Genomic DNA, 13,230 nt, shown 5'->3' on the forward strand with positions numbered 1-13,230 from the left:
AACCGAAGACACCAAAGGCTCTTTAGGGCACCTCGCACTTTGTACAAAATCAAAGAAAATCTGTCACTGCCACAGCTCAGGAGGTCTCCCCACAGGTCGATGGAGACTCCAGCCTAATCTGCTCTTTTGTTTTTAATGACTTTTTCTGATTATAAAAATCATTCCTGGCTATTGCTCAAAATAGGAAAATTCAGAAAAGTGTAAAGAAGAAAATTAAAATCACCCGTAATCCTACCAGCAAATATGAATATACGTTTAGGGAAAGAACGAAGTGTTAGCATAGTATTCTGTTTCCTTTATTCTTTTCTATGTATAAATTTACATATATTTTGGACAAATTTGAGATTGTGTTGTATCAGTATTTCTGCCTGGCTTTTCTCATTAAATTGTGAGAATATTCTCATAACATTATTGTAGTAGCTTCCAGGCGCCTCATCTCTGCAGCCTTTTCTCAGCGCCACGGCCAGGGGATCCTGTTGTGTCCCTGTGCTGCTGTAGAGCCCTCCAGTCCCCCATCTCACTCAGGGGAGAGCCAGGACCTCCCCGGGGCCCAGAAGCTCCAGCACTAGTTGGCCCCATCACCCCACCTCATTTCTGCCCACATGTCTGCTCCAGCCACACTGGCCTTCTTGCTCTTCCTCAGACACTCCAGCCAGCTGCTGCCACAGAGCCTTTGCACATGCTATTCCCACCTGCCCAACACCCTTCCCCAGATGCGATGGGGCCAGCTCCTTCCCACATCTCAACGTCTTGGCTCACAGGTCAGTTTCCATTCAACGTCCTCTATGTAATGAAATATTCACTTATTCCTTGTCTGGGTATCTGTGAGAGTGGGGGTTTTGTCTGTATTCATTTCACAGTACCAAGCCGAGCCCCTGGCCTGCAGTAGGTGCCCAATTCCACCTTCTCCTTCCAAACCACCAGCCCCAGATGGTTGGGGGGTCTCCTCCCCGTGGCCCATCTACCTGCACACGGCACTTCCTGACTCATTCCACTGCTCCCACGCCGGCCCAGACTTCCAACCACCCTGGGGCTCCCCACACCAATTCTGGGGACTCCTCGATCCCTGTTCAGGAGTCGACAGAGGCTTTGTGTCCATCCTGACTCCTGTTCAGCCCTCACAACCTGAGCCCCTTTAGACAGCTGTAGACCCCTGTGCACATGCATGCGCACACACATGCACCGTCCTACTCCTGCCCACGCCTGTCCACGACCTTGAAATACTTAGGTCACTTATGTCACTTTTGGTTGAAATACTTTGTCACTTTCTATGGTTATGTCCTGTTTGTAACCATAGAAACTGAGTTGCCTTCCCCCCTCAGACCAGCCTTTCTCTAGTAGCGCTTTCATCCCATTTATCATTGATGAGTTAGTTGCAGCATGCCATATTCTTAAGCTCCTTTGTGAACGTGGAACACATCCTAAAGAAAAGTTCTTGCTGTGAAAAAGCTCCACCTGCCACAGATTGCCTGGCAGAGCTCACAACCAGCAGCAGGTACTCAGTGAGAGCTGAGTGAGGCTCAGACTCATGCAAGATCCACCACCCTCCCCAGCCAGGTCCCCCAAGTGCTCTCAACTGCTGACCCTGTGTGTGAAGTGCGATGTGAGTTACAGCTCTGTAGATGGGTGAGAAGTGCTGAGCAGTGCTTAGAGTATACTCAACAAACAGACATTGCTGCATGCACATGCAAATGCTAGCTGCAGTCATTCAAACACCTATGCATGGAATAGGTGTTTATCAAGCATGTACTTTGCCTCTAGCGCTAAAATTTGAAGCATCTGTGAAATGAGACTCCTGCAAGAGGATGAAGTAGGCTCTGATCCTCAGAACTCCCAGGATCAGCTGTGACATCTTGATCTGATCGCTTTGGCTTTGTTGCTCCTGGGGTTGCTCTGGGATGTCAGAGAGAGACTAGAGGAGAGAAGGGGGTATAGAGACAGGGGGAGGGAAGGAGGAAATGCTTGCCACCTGGAGGCTCTCTAGGCAATAGAGATTAGTGTTGAGGAGGTAGCAGGTGAGAACATGAGGGCTGCAGTGCACAGCCACCATGATAGTCTGGCTGGTGTCCTGTAAACCACAGCCCAGTGCACCATCCCTCCAGCTACACCAGGAGCCCACCGCATGCAGCATCATAGGTCCAAGGCCACACAGGCCGGGATAAGTTCAGGTGTCACTCACCAACCTTGGAAGCTGGTTTCCTGTCCCAGAGAAGCTGCACATAGAACACAGGTGGGCGCACCTGCAGACACACGGACATCCGGTCCCAGCCTCAGGTGCCTGCGGGTTTTCAGTCAGCTGCTGGGCCCCTCCTGGTCCTCAGCAAGAGCGCCAAGCACGGGCCAGGCCCCCCTCCTTGAGCATCAGGTTCACACCCTGTGCCAACAGAGAGAAGAGGGCCTTTTATGTCTGCTGGAGGAAATGTCCGTCATCTCCCCTGGGTGCCAACGGCTTTCTGTCTTTGTGGGTGTGACCCACAGTGACACTGCATTTGACATCTTGACTGAGGGCACACTGCATGAGTGTGTGAGCCTAGAAAAATGGTCTGTGAAGCTACTTCCATACCACATGGACACATGCCAATATGTATTCTGTTCCGTTTCTTAAAAAGGCTGGTCAGGACCCAATCAGTGGATCGTTTGAAAACCACTGCTCTAAGCCAAAGATCTCCAAGGTGGGGTGCGCGCCACTCTGTGCAAAGAAAATGTGAGAACTACTATTCAAACTTGTTGCAAACTTTAACTTGTTAGCTTTAATTTCTATTGTGTATATGCTTATTTTATATATTTTTGGTAATCAAATATATTATTTGGTCCACTAGATAAAGACACCAAAAGATACACATTACATACGTATAATGCGAACGAGTCTTGGTGCATTAGAATATAAATGTGCAGAAAAGCTTCCCTGATGGGGGTGCACTGTCAGAGAACAGGTCAGAGCCCACCTGCCTGGGCTGTGGCTGGCCCAGCCCTAGGAGCCCTTTGGGTGGAGCAGCCATCTGCCTTCTCCTGAATCTGTGCCAGCCACACCTCTTGCTCCCCTTGTTCCTCCTCACCCACCTGAGATCTGTGACTTCTAAGGCAGAAGGGCCCTGGAAAATTAATCACTTTGGTCCTCAGGTTAAAAATGGCCAGAAATCCATGTGTAGCACACACCCCATGGAGGTGCTCACCCAGGATTTAAGTGTCTACCGGAGGCCATGTGGGTCGCCACATGCTGCTAGGGGTCTAGGTCTCTTCACTGTCCCAACAGAGAGACTTTCATTGCAGCAGTTCTTGGAGAAAGTGGAGAATAAATGGTGCCCTTCACACACTTCTTTGCCCATAAACTACCAGTTTATCTCCTTTTAAGTTCATCTTGAGGTAAAATTATCACAGGGTCCTTATCCCAGTCTGGAAACTTCTAATCAGCGGTCCCTCTGCTCACAGGGCACCCCTGCTGAGGGGCTCATCAGGTTGTTCTGCTGCTCCTGGGCCTCTTATGGACTTTCACACATTCCTAGCAAATGCATAAAGTTTTCTGTTTTCTTACTTAGTCCTGGAATCTTCCTTCTGGCAGGTCTTAATACTGAAATGACAGTGTGGTTGCCAGTGCAGGAGGGATACATCACCCAATATCAAGAGGTTAGACTCAAAGCAGGTGGAGCCTCATTTCCCTGTGAGGACTAGGGGGGGAATCCAGGGAGGGTGACGTAACTATGACAGAGGTGCAAGTAGGGGTGCGGTCAGCATTTCTGGTTGTGCTGGAGAGACCCATGGACTCTCGGATGAGGAAGGAGGCACTGACTGTTAGCCGCAGGGCCGCTGAAGATTCTTTGGCAGACCTTGGTTTTGAGGGCCTGCTTGGGGGACCACAGGGGTGGTTGCTTCCTGGGCGCCCCATTATGAGATGAGCCTGGCCCAGGGTATGCAGATTCACGTGCCATGTCATAGGGTGCTGGCAGAGGGCGGCCGCTGAATTCTCTGGAGGGTCCCGACATGAATGCCACTGTGGGCTGCGTGACAGCTGGGGTAGGCGGACAGGCTCCACAAACCGGTCTGCAGCTTGGCCAACTACCCCCCAAGTAGCTAGCACCCCAAGGCAGATGAGGTGGATGGGTGCCACCTGCCTCTCATGGGACCACTCTGACAGGGACAGGGCTTTGTCCAGTCCATGATAAGAGGGGGCTGAAATGAAAATCATTCGCTCCGACTCCCTCCTCAAGCTTTTTAGACATCAGCTCTTCCAAAAGCCTTGCCTGTACTCAGGCTTTACATGTAAAACTAGGCAGCCATTTGTGCAGTGCAGGTCTGCCTGCACCTGCGTTTTAAACTTCAGTTATCCAAATAGTCACCTCAACTTGCCGGCCCATTGGGCAGCCTGACAGCAGCCTGACCTGTATGCTTCAGCCATCACAGGACGAGGACCAGGGCTAAAATGCAAACACTAAGAGGACAGGATGGGAAAGGCACATCTGCCGTGTGCTGGAGAGATGCGGGTCACCCACGGGCTCGGGGCCTCGCTCTGACGGGACCGGCGGCCTCACGCAGGCCTCCAGCACACTCCTGCAGTGCTCTAGTGTTGCTCAGCCTCCGTCCAACTGTAATTCCAAGGAGGGAATCTCCTCCAGGGTAGAAGCTTCTCCCATAGCAGGTGCGTGGCCATGGCTTGTGGCTGGGCAGGGAGCATCAGTCCAGAGTGCTGGCACCAGCATTCTACAGATGCCTGGGGTTCAATGTCCCCAGGAAATAAGAGTTTGGCATTGTCCACAGGCCTCTGAGGCCACTACTTCTGTGAACAAAGGGAAAGGAACAGAACAGCTACCCACCCTTGGTAACTATAGCTGGCATCTGTCCCATATGAGAATTGGCCTGACCTACTTCTCATGTCATCTTTAACCTCCCAAAAAATGGTCTGATTTTTGTTTTAATTAAGACAGGGTCTTGCTCTGTCACCCAGGCTGAAGTGCAGTGGCATGATCTCTCAGGCTCAAGCGATCCTCCCACCTCAGCCTCCTGAGTCGCCAGGACCACAGGCGCATGCTACCATGCCCAGCTAATTTTTATTTTTTACAGAGACTGGGTCTGACTATGTTACCCAGTCTGGTCTCAATCTCCTGGACTCAAGCAGTCTGCCTGCCTCGGGCTCCCAAAGTGCTGAGTTTACAAACATGAGCCACTGTACCCAGCCCAAAAGGGCCTGATTTTTAAAGACCCACATTTGAATCTCTAAAACGTACCCAACCCATTCCAATAGTCAAGGGCATAGGTATACCTCAGTGAATATATTCTGTTTTTTACATCAAGATGTAGTGAGAGGGAAGGGGCCTCCTCATGCTATGCAGTGACGAGGGGATGGCAGCAGAGTCAATGAGACATCTCAGAAAAGGAGTGAGCAGTGGCAATGGTGCTGCTTGTTCACCGTGTGACTTGGAACAGGTCACTTAACCTCTCTGAGCCTCAGTTTCCTCATCTGTGAAATGGCCACATTGCTGCACCTCAGATGGTTGATATGAGGGTCTGATGGGCACATGTGGGGATGAAGGTCAAGTCGGTTTGGCCAGGGGTGGTCACCAGGCCCCTTGATTCTTCCTTTTTTTTTTTTTTTTTTTTGAGATGGACTCTCGCTCTGTCGCCCAGGCTGAGTGCGGTGGCGTGATCTCGGCTCCCTGCAAGCTCTGCCTCCCGGGTTCACGCCAGCTATTCTCCTGCCTCAGCCTCCCAAGTAGCTGGGACTACAGGTGCCCGCCACCATGCCTGGCTAATTTTTTTTGTTTTGTTTTGTTTTGTTTTTTGTTTTTTTAGTAGAGATGAGGTTTCACCATGTTAACCAGGATGGTCTCGATCTCCTGACCTCACAATCCGCCCACTCGGCCTCTCAAAGTGCTGGGATTACAGGCGTGAGCCACTGCACCCGGCTCCCTAGCTTCTTACCAGCTTAGTCACTGGCCAAGAGTCCCCAGTTTTGGCAGCCTTTCTCCTTAAAGGCTCTGGGAGTGTTCCACACACAACCCTTCAGGATGAGGGGTGCCTATGAGGAGGGTGAAGGAACCTAGTGTTAAAGGGAATCCTTCCCTCTCCACCGCTCCTGCTTAGTCTCCTGAAGAATGACGTGTTTTACAACTGGCAAGTGCTGATCGAAGCCCAGCCCAACCATCTTGCCTGCCCGTCTCAGTGAGGGGAAGCTCCCGAGATGTCTCCCAACAAAAGCGTCAGGCAGGCAAAGGCCATTCTTCATCTGCTGCTGAGTTTGTGAAGCTCTCAGGCCAGCAGCCAGCCGTGGTGGCCTCTGCCACACTCAGCCATGAGAGTGGAAGCTTCAGAGGAAGGCAAATGCCCCACAGGAGTCTCTCAAACACGAGAGTCTGATCCATAGAGAGTTCTCAGGGAGGGTGCTGCCATTGGGAACCTGAGCTTGCAAACAGCGTTCTAGAAGCTTGCTACTGCGATGGCATCTGCAAAGAACAGCAGCGTCGTCTCTTGGGAGCTAGAAGAAATGCACAAACTTGGCACGAGCCCACACCTATTGAGCCAGAGTTGGCCTCTGCGAAGGATCCCCAGGTTGTTCAGTGTGCACTGAAATAGAAACTCTTTTAGAGCAGGCCTTTGAGCAGAGCCCAGGACATGGTGAGTGCTCAGTCCGTTTTGTTTTCTGAATAGCACATCCATGAAAAGAGTCATGTGTTGCCTTCTTGTTAAACTGTGAGCACTTGCCCTCCTGCTTGCACCCTTGGCTTCCTGGATTTCCACCAAGACATGGGTTTCAGGACACGTTCCCTCCCTTGTATTGCGCTCACAAGCCCCGTCGCTCGGTGCTAAGGTTGCTCTTCCTCCACTCTGGGTCAGGGCAGGGGCCCGAGGGGACACAGCTATTTTGCGCCGGTTTTCTTATGTAGCTGGGCGCCTCCCACACCACCGCTCTTCTTTTGATGTTACAGCTGCTGCCCTCCCTCATGACTGGCTTGCCAATCTTACTCCTTTATAAGAAAAAAAAAAAATCCCCCTGCATACATTCAGTTTAAAGTCTCCTCAACCAGACCCAGGGATTTGGGGTTACTATACTCTGGCGCTGTCATGGACCCAGTGCTGAAATCCGCGGGTTGGCCACACCTCCCCACCAGAGTTAGGAGACCCATGGCTCCAGGAGCTGCGGGGAGAGAGTCTTCTCATTCAACCCAGCCCCACCCTCGGATGCAGCCACAAGGCTACAGCACACTCTAAACCAAGAGCCCATTCTGTAGAACTGTTTAAAGGATGGATGGAAGAAACTCTTCAGCTTTTCTTACCTTTCTAGACAGTTCTGTGGTTAGAAAGTGGTTGTGGAAGAAAATCACATCTAACCTAAGAAAGCTGGGGAGACAAAGTGTTCGGAGGGGCTTTGCTGAGCCAGGAGGCAGCCACTCGATGTCACAGAGGCCATAGGGTGATGAGCGGGGTCCCCTGTGGGATGGTGATCCCTGGCCCAGTCTTCACTGTCCCATGGACAAGACTGCACCGCTCACTTGAGCTAATCTCCCACCCCATCCAGTTTCATGTTCCCAGGAGTATCAGCCCCTGCAGAGGGGCCCCAGAACGGGGGCAGGCCCTGGGATGGGCAAACTCCTGCCCAGGTACCAGCAGCAGTCCTCGTGATGAATGGATAAAGTTGCCAAGACGTTTAAAATATTGAGTTATCATTTTGTTTCCATTTTGTATGGAAGATGAAAATGTGTTCTCTTTCCATTAAAAAACGTGAAAAGTGTAGTTATTGGGTGCATTGGTTATGTGTGTGCACATCCATGTAGGAGGGCGGTGTCCACCTGATGAACAAACAAGGTGACCCCACATGCAGATAGAGCCACTGGAGTCCTTTCCTTTCCAGATGGCACCTTGCTGGGAAGGGGGTGCACCCTCGGGCCGAATCCATACCACACGGGAGGGCAGAGCCGCCGGGCTTCCCTGCAGCATGGAGGCCTGTGTGCGAGACAAGTCTGCACCAACTTGCATAGTGAGGAGCTGGGAAAGCGCGGCTGCTCCTAATGGGTGCACGAGAGCTGCCGTCCCGCACAGGTACAGGCAGGCGAGGGTGTCCTGTGACCATGGGCCCACAAGGATGTGTGTGGCTGGTGAGGGGCCTTCTGATTGGGATGGCACTGGTGCCAAATCTAGGCCCAGCTTTATGACGTGACTAATTGGAGCTTGTTGTGCAGACAATGAAAACTTCCCCAGATGGTGAGTTTTGTCCCAGGATCAAGTCACAGATCTGTAGCAGTGCCTGGGACTCCATGGCCTGTGTGAGTCTGGCAAACCTGGTCCCCAGTGGTGGGTGGAAAATGACACCTCAGTCCCATGCATGTAGAGATGCATCAGCGTGTTGAGGCCCTCCGGGTTAGTCCACTCTGTACTTCCAGAACGAAGACTGCACAGGGCAGGAGGAAACAGGCCCATGGAGAAGCCCCTTGGCTCAGAAGCAGAGATGAGTCAACAGGATACAGCCTAACCACTCCTCTTCCTCGGAGACCCCTTGGCAGCGGTTTGCCTGCCTGGCGGCTGCAGGGTTGCTGGGGATGCTGAAGCTTTGGATGAAGCATTGAGGACTTTCTTCTTTGAGTCAGGAGTTCTTACTTCTCTTGCCATCTGTTGAAGCTGCCTATCTTGATGGAAGCTTTTTGCCTTCACTTTCAGCACCGGCCTTGGGCTGGGGTTGCTAAGGCATGAGGGATGCATGCTGCCTCCCCACCCTCAGTCTCCGTCTCGGCCGTGAAGGGGGCATGGTGCGGTCACTTGTGAGCAGCCTCTCAGGGACACGTGCTGGTGGCCGCCCAGTGCTCAGTGACATGTGGCACTGCTGAGGGGCCAGGCACCATGCTCCTGGCTGCTGTGGCCCCTGATGAGAATAGGGATCCTGGAAATCTACGCTGACATTCAGATCAGGGCCCCATCTCTTCTGGACGTGTGTACAACAACCTGTTGGTGCTTGGATTTCCTGATTTTGAAAACAGTTTTCAGTACCAACTCAACAGTCACAGGGGGACTAAGTGAAACACTCCAGGCCTGTTCCTTTGGGGAAAAGGGAATCATTTGAGCCTGGCCTCAGCATTATTGCTGCCATGATTGCTGTGTAATGATGTCCCAAATGCAGGCGCGTGGCAGGTGTGTTTAGAACGTGCTCCCATGCCAGTGAGTGAGATGAATGGAGGACCGAGCTCACTGTGCCCTGCTGTTCTGTCTTCCTCTAGACCCTGTCAAGTGGGCAGAGAACACTGGGGTCCAGGAAGCTGGCTCTCAGGTATTTGGAGAGCCCCACGGAGGGCTGTGGGAGGGAACAGGCACTGGTTTGTTCTCTGAGTAGCGCTTAGGAGGAAGCAAATGAATACAGCCATAAAATTGAGCAAAACAGCTGAGCCTGGTTGGAGGAAACATTTCAAAGGAAATAATCCTGGATTTAGATCACACATGTTGGAGCCCGGAGTGAGGTTTTTCGTAACCTTCCTCTGAAAGGCAGATATTTGTAGTGGAAACGCTGACAGCCATGTGCCTGGGCTGGGTCTGAAGGCAGCTGGAACTTGCAGCCGTCCTGCTACCCTGCTCCCCTGCTCCTGTGATCTGCTCCTGTGATCTGCTCGGCCTGCCCAGAGCAGCCCTGTGATGGAGCCGCCCTTTCTCATGCCACTTAAACTCAGCAGGGCTTCTGGGTTTTTTGTTTTTGTTTTTTTAACTCATCAAGGTGCTACCAGCTGCAAATGCTAGCTCTGTATCTGGGTGAGACCTGGCGTCTCCCTTCACTGGTTCACAGCATTGAGGGGAGTCTCCTAGACGAGGCTGACGTCAGACTCAACTCCTGGTAGGTGTAGGGGACAGGCCCCTCCTGGCACCTGCTGGCCTCCCATGCCAGGGCTTAGCCTATATCCTTAGCCTATGCCAAGTGTACACCCATGGCTGGCCACAGAGCGGACGTGACTGCCCCAGGTAGCCTGCACGTCCACAGCGGCTCACGTGGTCCTTCACTTGCCTGCTATGGTCTTCCCACCTTCATGGATTTCACTGACTCACTGCCTCTCTCCTCTTCCTTTCTGAATCCTGTAACTACTTTCCGACAACTGCCGAGTCCCGTTTTTCCCATGAAGGCTTCAAACTGCCCCCCACCTGCAGTGGCCTACCTGCAGCTTTTGGAAAGCCCTCTGGCCACTGGCCTAGGTGCCTCTGTGGTGCCCTACAGCACACAGCCCAGTCATGCTGCTGCAGAGACCCTGTGGGCCCCAAACCCAAAACAGTACCCTGGCAGACAGAATGTGCCAGCCCCTGCACAGTTTCTGCTTGGTGAGGAGAAAACTCAGAGACGGCTCCCGCTTCCTCCTGCCCCGAGCTCTGTGCTCCTCCAGGGAGCTCTGCCCAGAGGGCAGCTGGCATTTACTCAGTTCCTTCTGCTACTTCTGGAAAGGTGAGGGAGAAAGAGTGGAAGCTCACAGGCATTTACCCAGCCTGATGGCATTTGCTTAACCCAGCTTGTAGCAATCATCCCATGCTGATTCTAGTATCATATTTTCTTCTCAGCCACCTCTGTGTACACAGTAAAGAGTTCCCTCTGCTTTATTCTTTCAAATCACTGCCAGCTCCCCATATAGGTATGCACTTAGGTTGAGCCGAGTACAGCCTAAGGAGGAAGGTGCTCCATTGGGCAACCGAGTGGGAAACTTCCTCCAGGTGTAGGGCCAGGGGACGCTGTCACTCACAGGTGGTGAACTGACCTACCAGGCCCCAAGCACCAGCCCAGGGAGCCTTTTCTCACAGCTGGTACCTCCCCAGGCTGTGTAATTCACCGACCTTCCCCCAGTGGGTGTGCCTGGGCTGCCCCTCCCAGCCCCTCCAGGCGATGCTGCAGCCCTGAGAGGAAGGATGTGGCTTAGCCGGCCAGGAGGGTTTCTTCCCCAGTTGCTCATGGACTTGAATCTTCATGTCACCTTTCCTGATAAGCACCACCCAGGATCAGAGTTTCGTCAAACTCTTCGCTGCACAAAATGCCTGCTGTCTTGTAGAACAGGTGGGAGATGTGGGAAGGATTCATGTCCTGAGACTCGCCAAATCACTCAAGATGACAGATGATTGACACTTCTGGGGTGCACTCAAGGCCAGCTTCTGGGGCTTGACTGCCTGAGGGGAGGCGGTTACTGAAAAGAGCTTCCCTGGTTCATGCTGACCAGAGCAGACTCCCCTGCCACAGCTGGTCACCAGCCATTAGAAAGTACATTCCAGTCACATGCTTTGAAATCTCCTCCGGGGATCTGCAGTGCTCAGGGCAGGCCGGGAACCTGCTGTTGTGGAGCATGCAGGGCCAGCCCATGTCTTCTCATGCGGGGCTTCCTTCCCGTCTTGTCCCTGGTCCCTGACTGTCTACAGGGCTGCACCGTGCATGCCAGAAATGGCCAACAGTTGAAAAGATTGGGGAGACAAGGTAGTGGCCCTTGGAAAACACTTCCCTCTCTCTGAGTCCCCTCTCTCCGTCATGGCTCCTGGGGTTTTTGAGCTGCTCCAAAAACCTTGTCAATAAAACCTATGCCACCCCACCAGCCTCTGCTGTGTTTTCCCTGCCGTCTGACCGATTTGAACACATTGCCAGGTTGTGAATGGGAACGTGGCCTGGAGAGTGCAGAGGGCTGGTGTGGCACGTGACCATGATTTAATGAAGCCCCCGCTCTCCCCTTTCTCACTCAGCTCAACGACTCCGCCAAGCAGCTCATTGAGATGGACAAGCCGTGCCCAGCCGCTGCATCCAGCTGCAATGCCTCCCTGCCCTCTGACTCCGGCGCTGTGGCCAGCATGGCCCCAAGTCCCACTTTAAGCAGCTCAGGGGCGGTCAGTGCCTTTCAGCGGCGTGTCGATGGCAAGAAGAACACCAAGAAACGCCACTCCTTCACCGCGCTCAGTGTGACACACAGATCCTCCCAGGCTGCCAGCCACAGGCATTCCATGGAAATTAGCGCTCCAGTGTTGATCAGCTCCAGCGATCCCCGAGCCGCGGCCAGGATTGGAGACCTTGCTCATCTGTCATGCGCTGCTCCCACCCAGGTAACATCCGCGGGCCAGGGCAGGCATCCCTGGGTTCTCTGGGGTTCTATCCTCAGCTCCACGTTCAGTGCTCCCTGTTCCTCAACTAGCATGAAGGCCAGCCAGAACTGCCCTTTGGGGTTGAGCGGGGTTTGCCCCTTGCTACCTGGCACTGGGTCCCGCCCTCCATCAGAAGCGTAGAGAATGGTGAGTGTGCCCTACCTGGTTCAGAAGATGGCCTAGTGGTGTGTGAGCTGATTCTCAGTGGTCCAGGGAATGTCTGAGTAATACCCACCCACCTCATGACAAGGTTTTTCTTTCCCATGTCATTTGGCTTCTGAATGTCTGATTATGTCCTGGAAGAGTGCTAGCTTAGTGCTAGCATATTTTTAGCATCTCTGCAATGTTTGCTAATTTCCCTTTCAAGAGAAAGAAAGAGCCAGAGCTCAGAACCAGAATAAACTATTGTTGAGTACTTTCATTACTATTGTTTCTACAGATACCTTCTATTTCTAGACTCCATTTCCACTAGTTTTTTTTTGTAAATTGAAGTAACCAAAGCAAAGCATTTAAAGGCTGGGCACAGTGGCTCATGCCTGTAATCCTGGTGCTTTGGGAGGCCAAGGCAGGAGGATTGCTTGAGGCCAAGAGTTCAAGATCAGCTTGGGCAAGACTCTGTCTCTACAATCAACCAGTCAATAAAATAAAATAAATTGATTTTAAAAATTTAAAAATAATGAACAATATTTAGTAAGTACTTGCCTGTAACTCTGACAAGACCCTTCACAGTGCCATGCACAGGGCAGGAATTGGGCAAGTTTCCCTTTTATGAATGCAGAGACTGCAGCCGGAGATGGAAGGGGCTCTCCAAGTGCCCGACAGGGCGACCCTGCAGTCACACTCCTGTGCCATTGTCCTCAGACCTCCTCTGGACTGTGGCAGGTGTGCATGGGTGAGCCCAAGGTGCCCACACGATGGTACCCACGCCATTTCTCCCTGCGCTGCTGCTTCCCACCCAGTGGCCCACCCACCGCCACACTCCACATTCCCTCCAGAGTCCCTCTGGCTGCCCTGGACACGCCTCAGAGCAAGGGCACTGATGTGCGGGGAATCCTGGGGCAGACACCCATAAGCAACTGGTTGAGAAGAACTGTCTTGTTCAAAATCACAGATAACTCAGACAACTTCACACAGAGAATTGTCTTAAAAATTGCTGAGCTTCTGGAG

At 52.4% G+C, this 13,230-nt stretch overlaps 1 protein-coding gene across 4 annotated transcripts in view; it reads left to right on the top strand.

Moving 5' to 3' along the window:
* SH3RF3 (SH3 domain containing ring finger 3) overlaps nucleotides 1–13,230 on the top strand; it is a 373,930-nt gene that overhangs the window by 255,374 nt on the left and 105,326 nt on the right. For 3 of the 4 annotated variants that reach the window (XM_045368867.2, XM_065526788.1, XM_045368868.2), the window contains one exon: nucleotides 11,671–12,024. The exons of the other annotated variant lie outside the window; for it this stretch is intronic. In XM_045368867.2, coding sequence (XP_045224802.2) covers nucleotides 11,671–12,024 — 354 coding nt within the window. The remainder of the gene's footprint in view (nucleotides 1–11,670; nucleotides 12,025–13,230) is intronic. 4 annotated transcript variants of the gene reach the window in all.

This window comes from Macaca fascicularis, chromosome 13, assembly GCF_037993035.2.
Source record: "Macaca fascicularis isolate 582-1 chromosome 13, T2T-MFA8v1.1".
In the NCBI taxonomy this organism is placed as follows: Eukaryota; Metazoa; Chordata; class Mammalia; order Primates; family Cercopithecidae; genus Macaca; species Macaca fascicularis.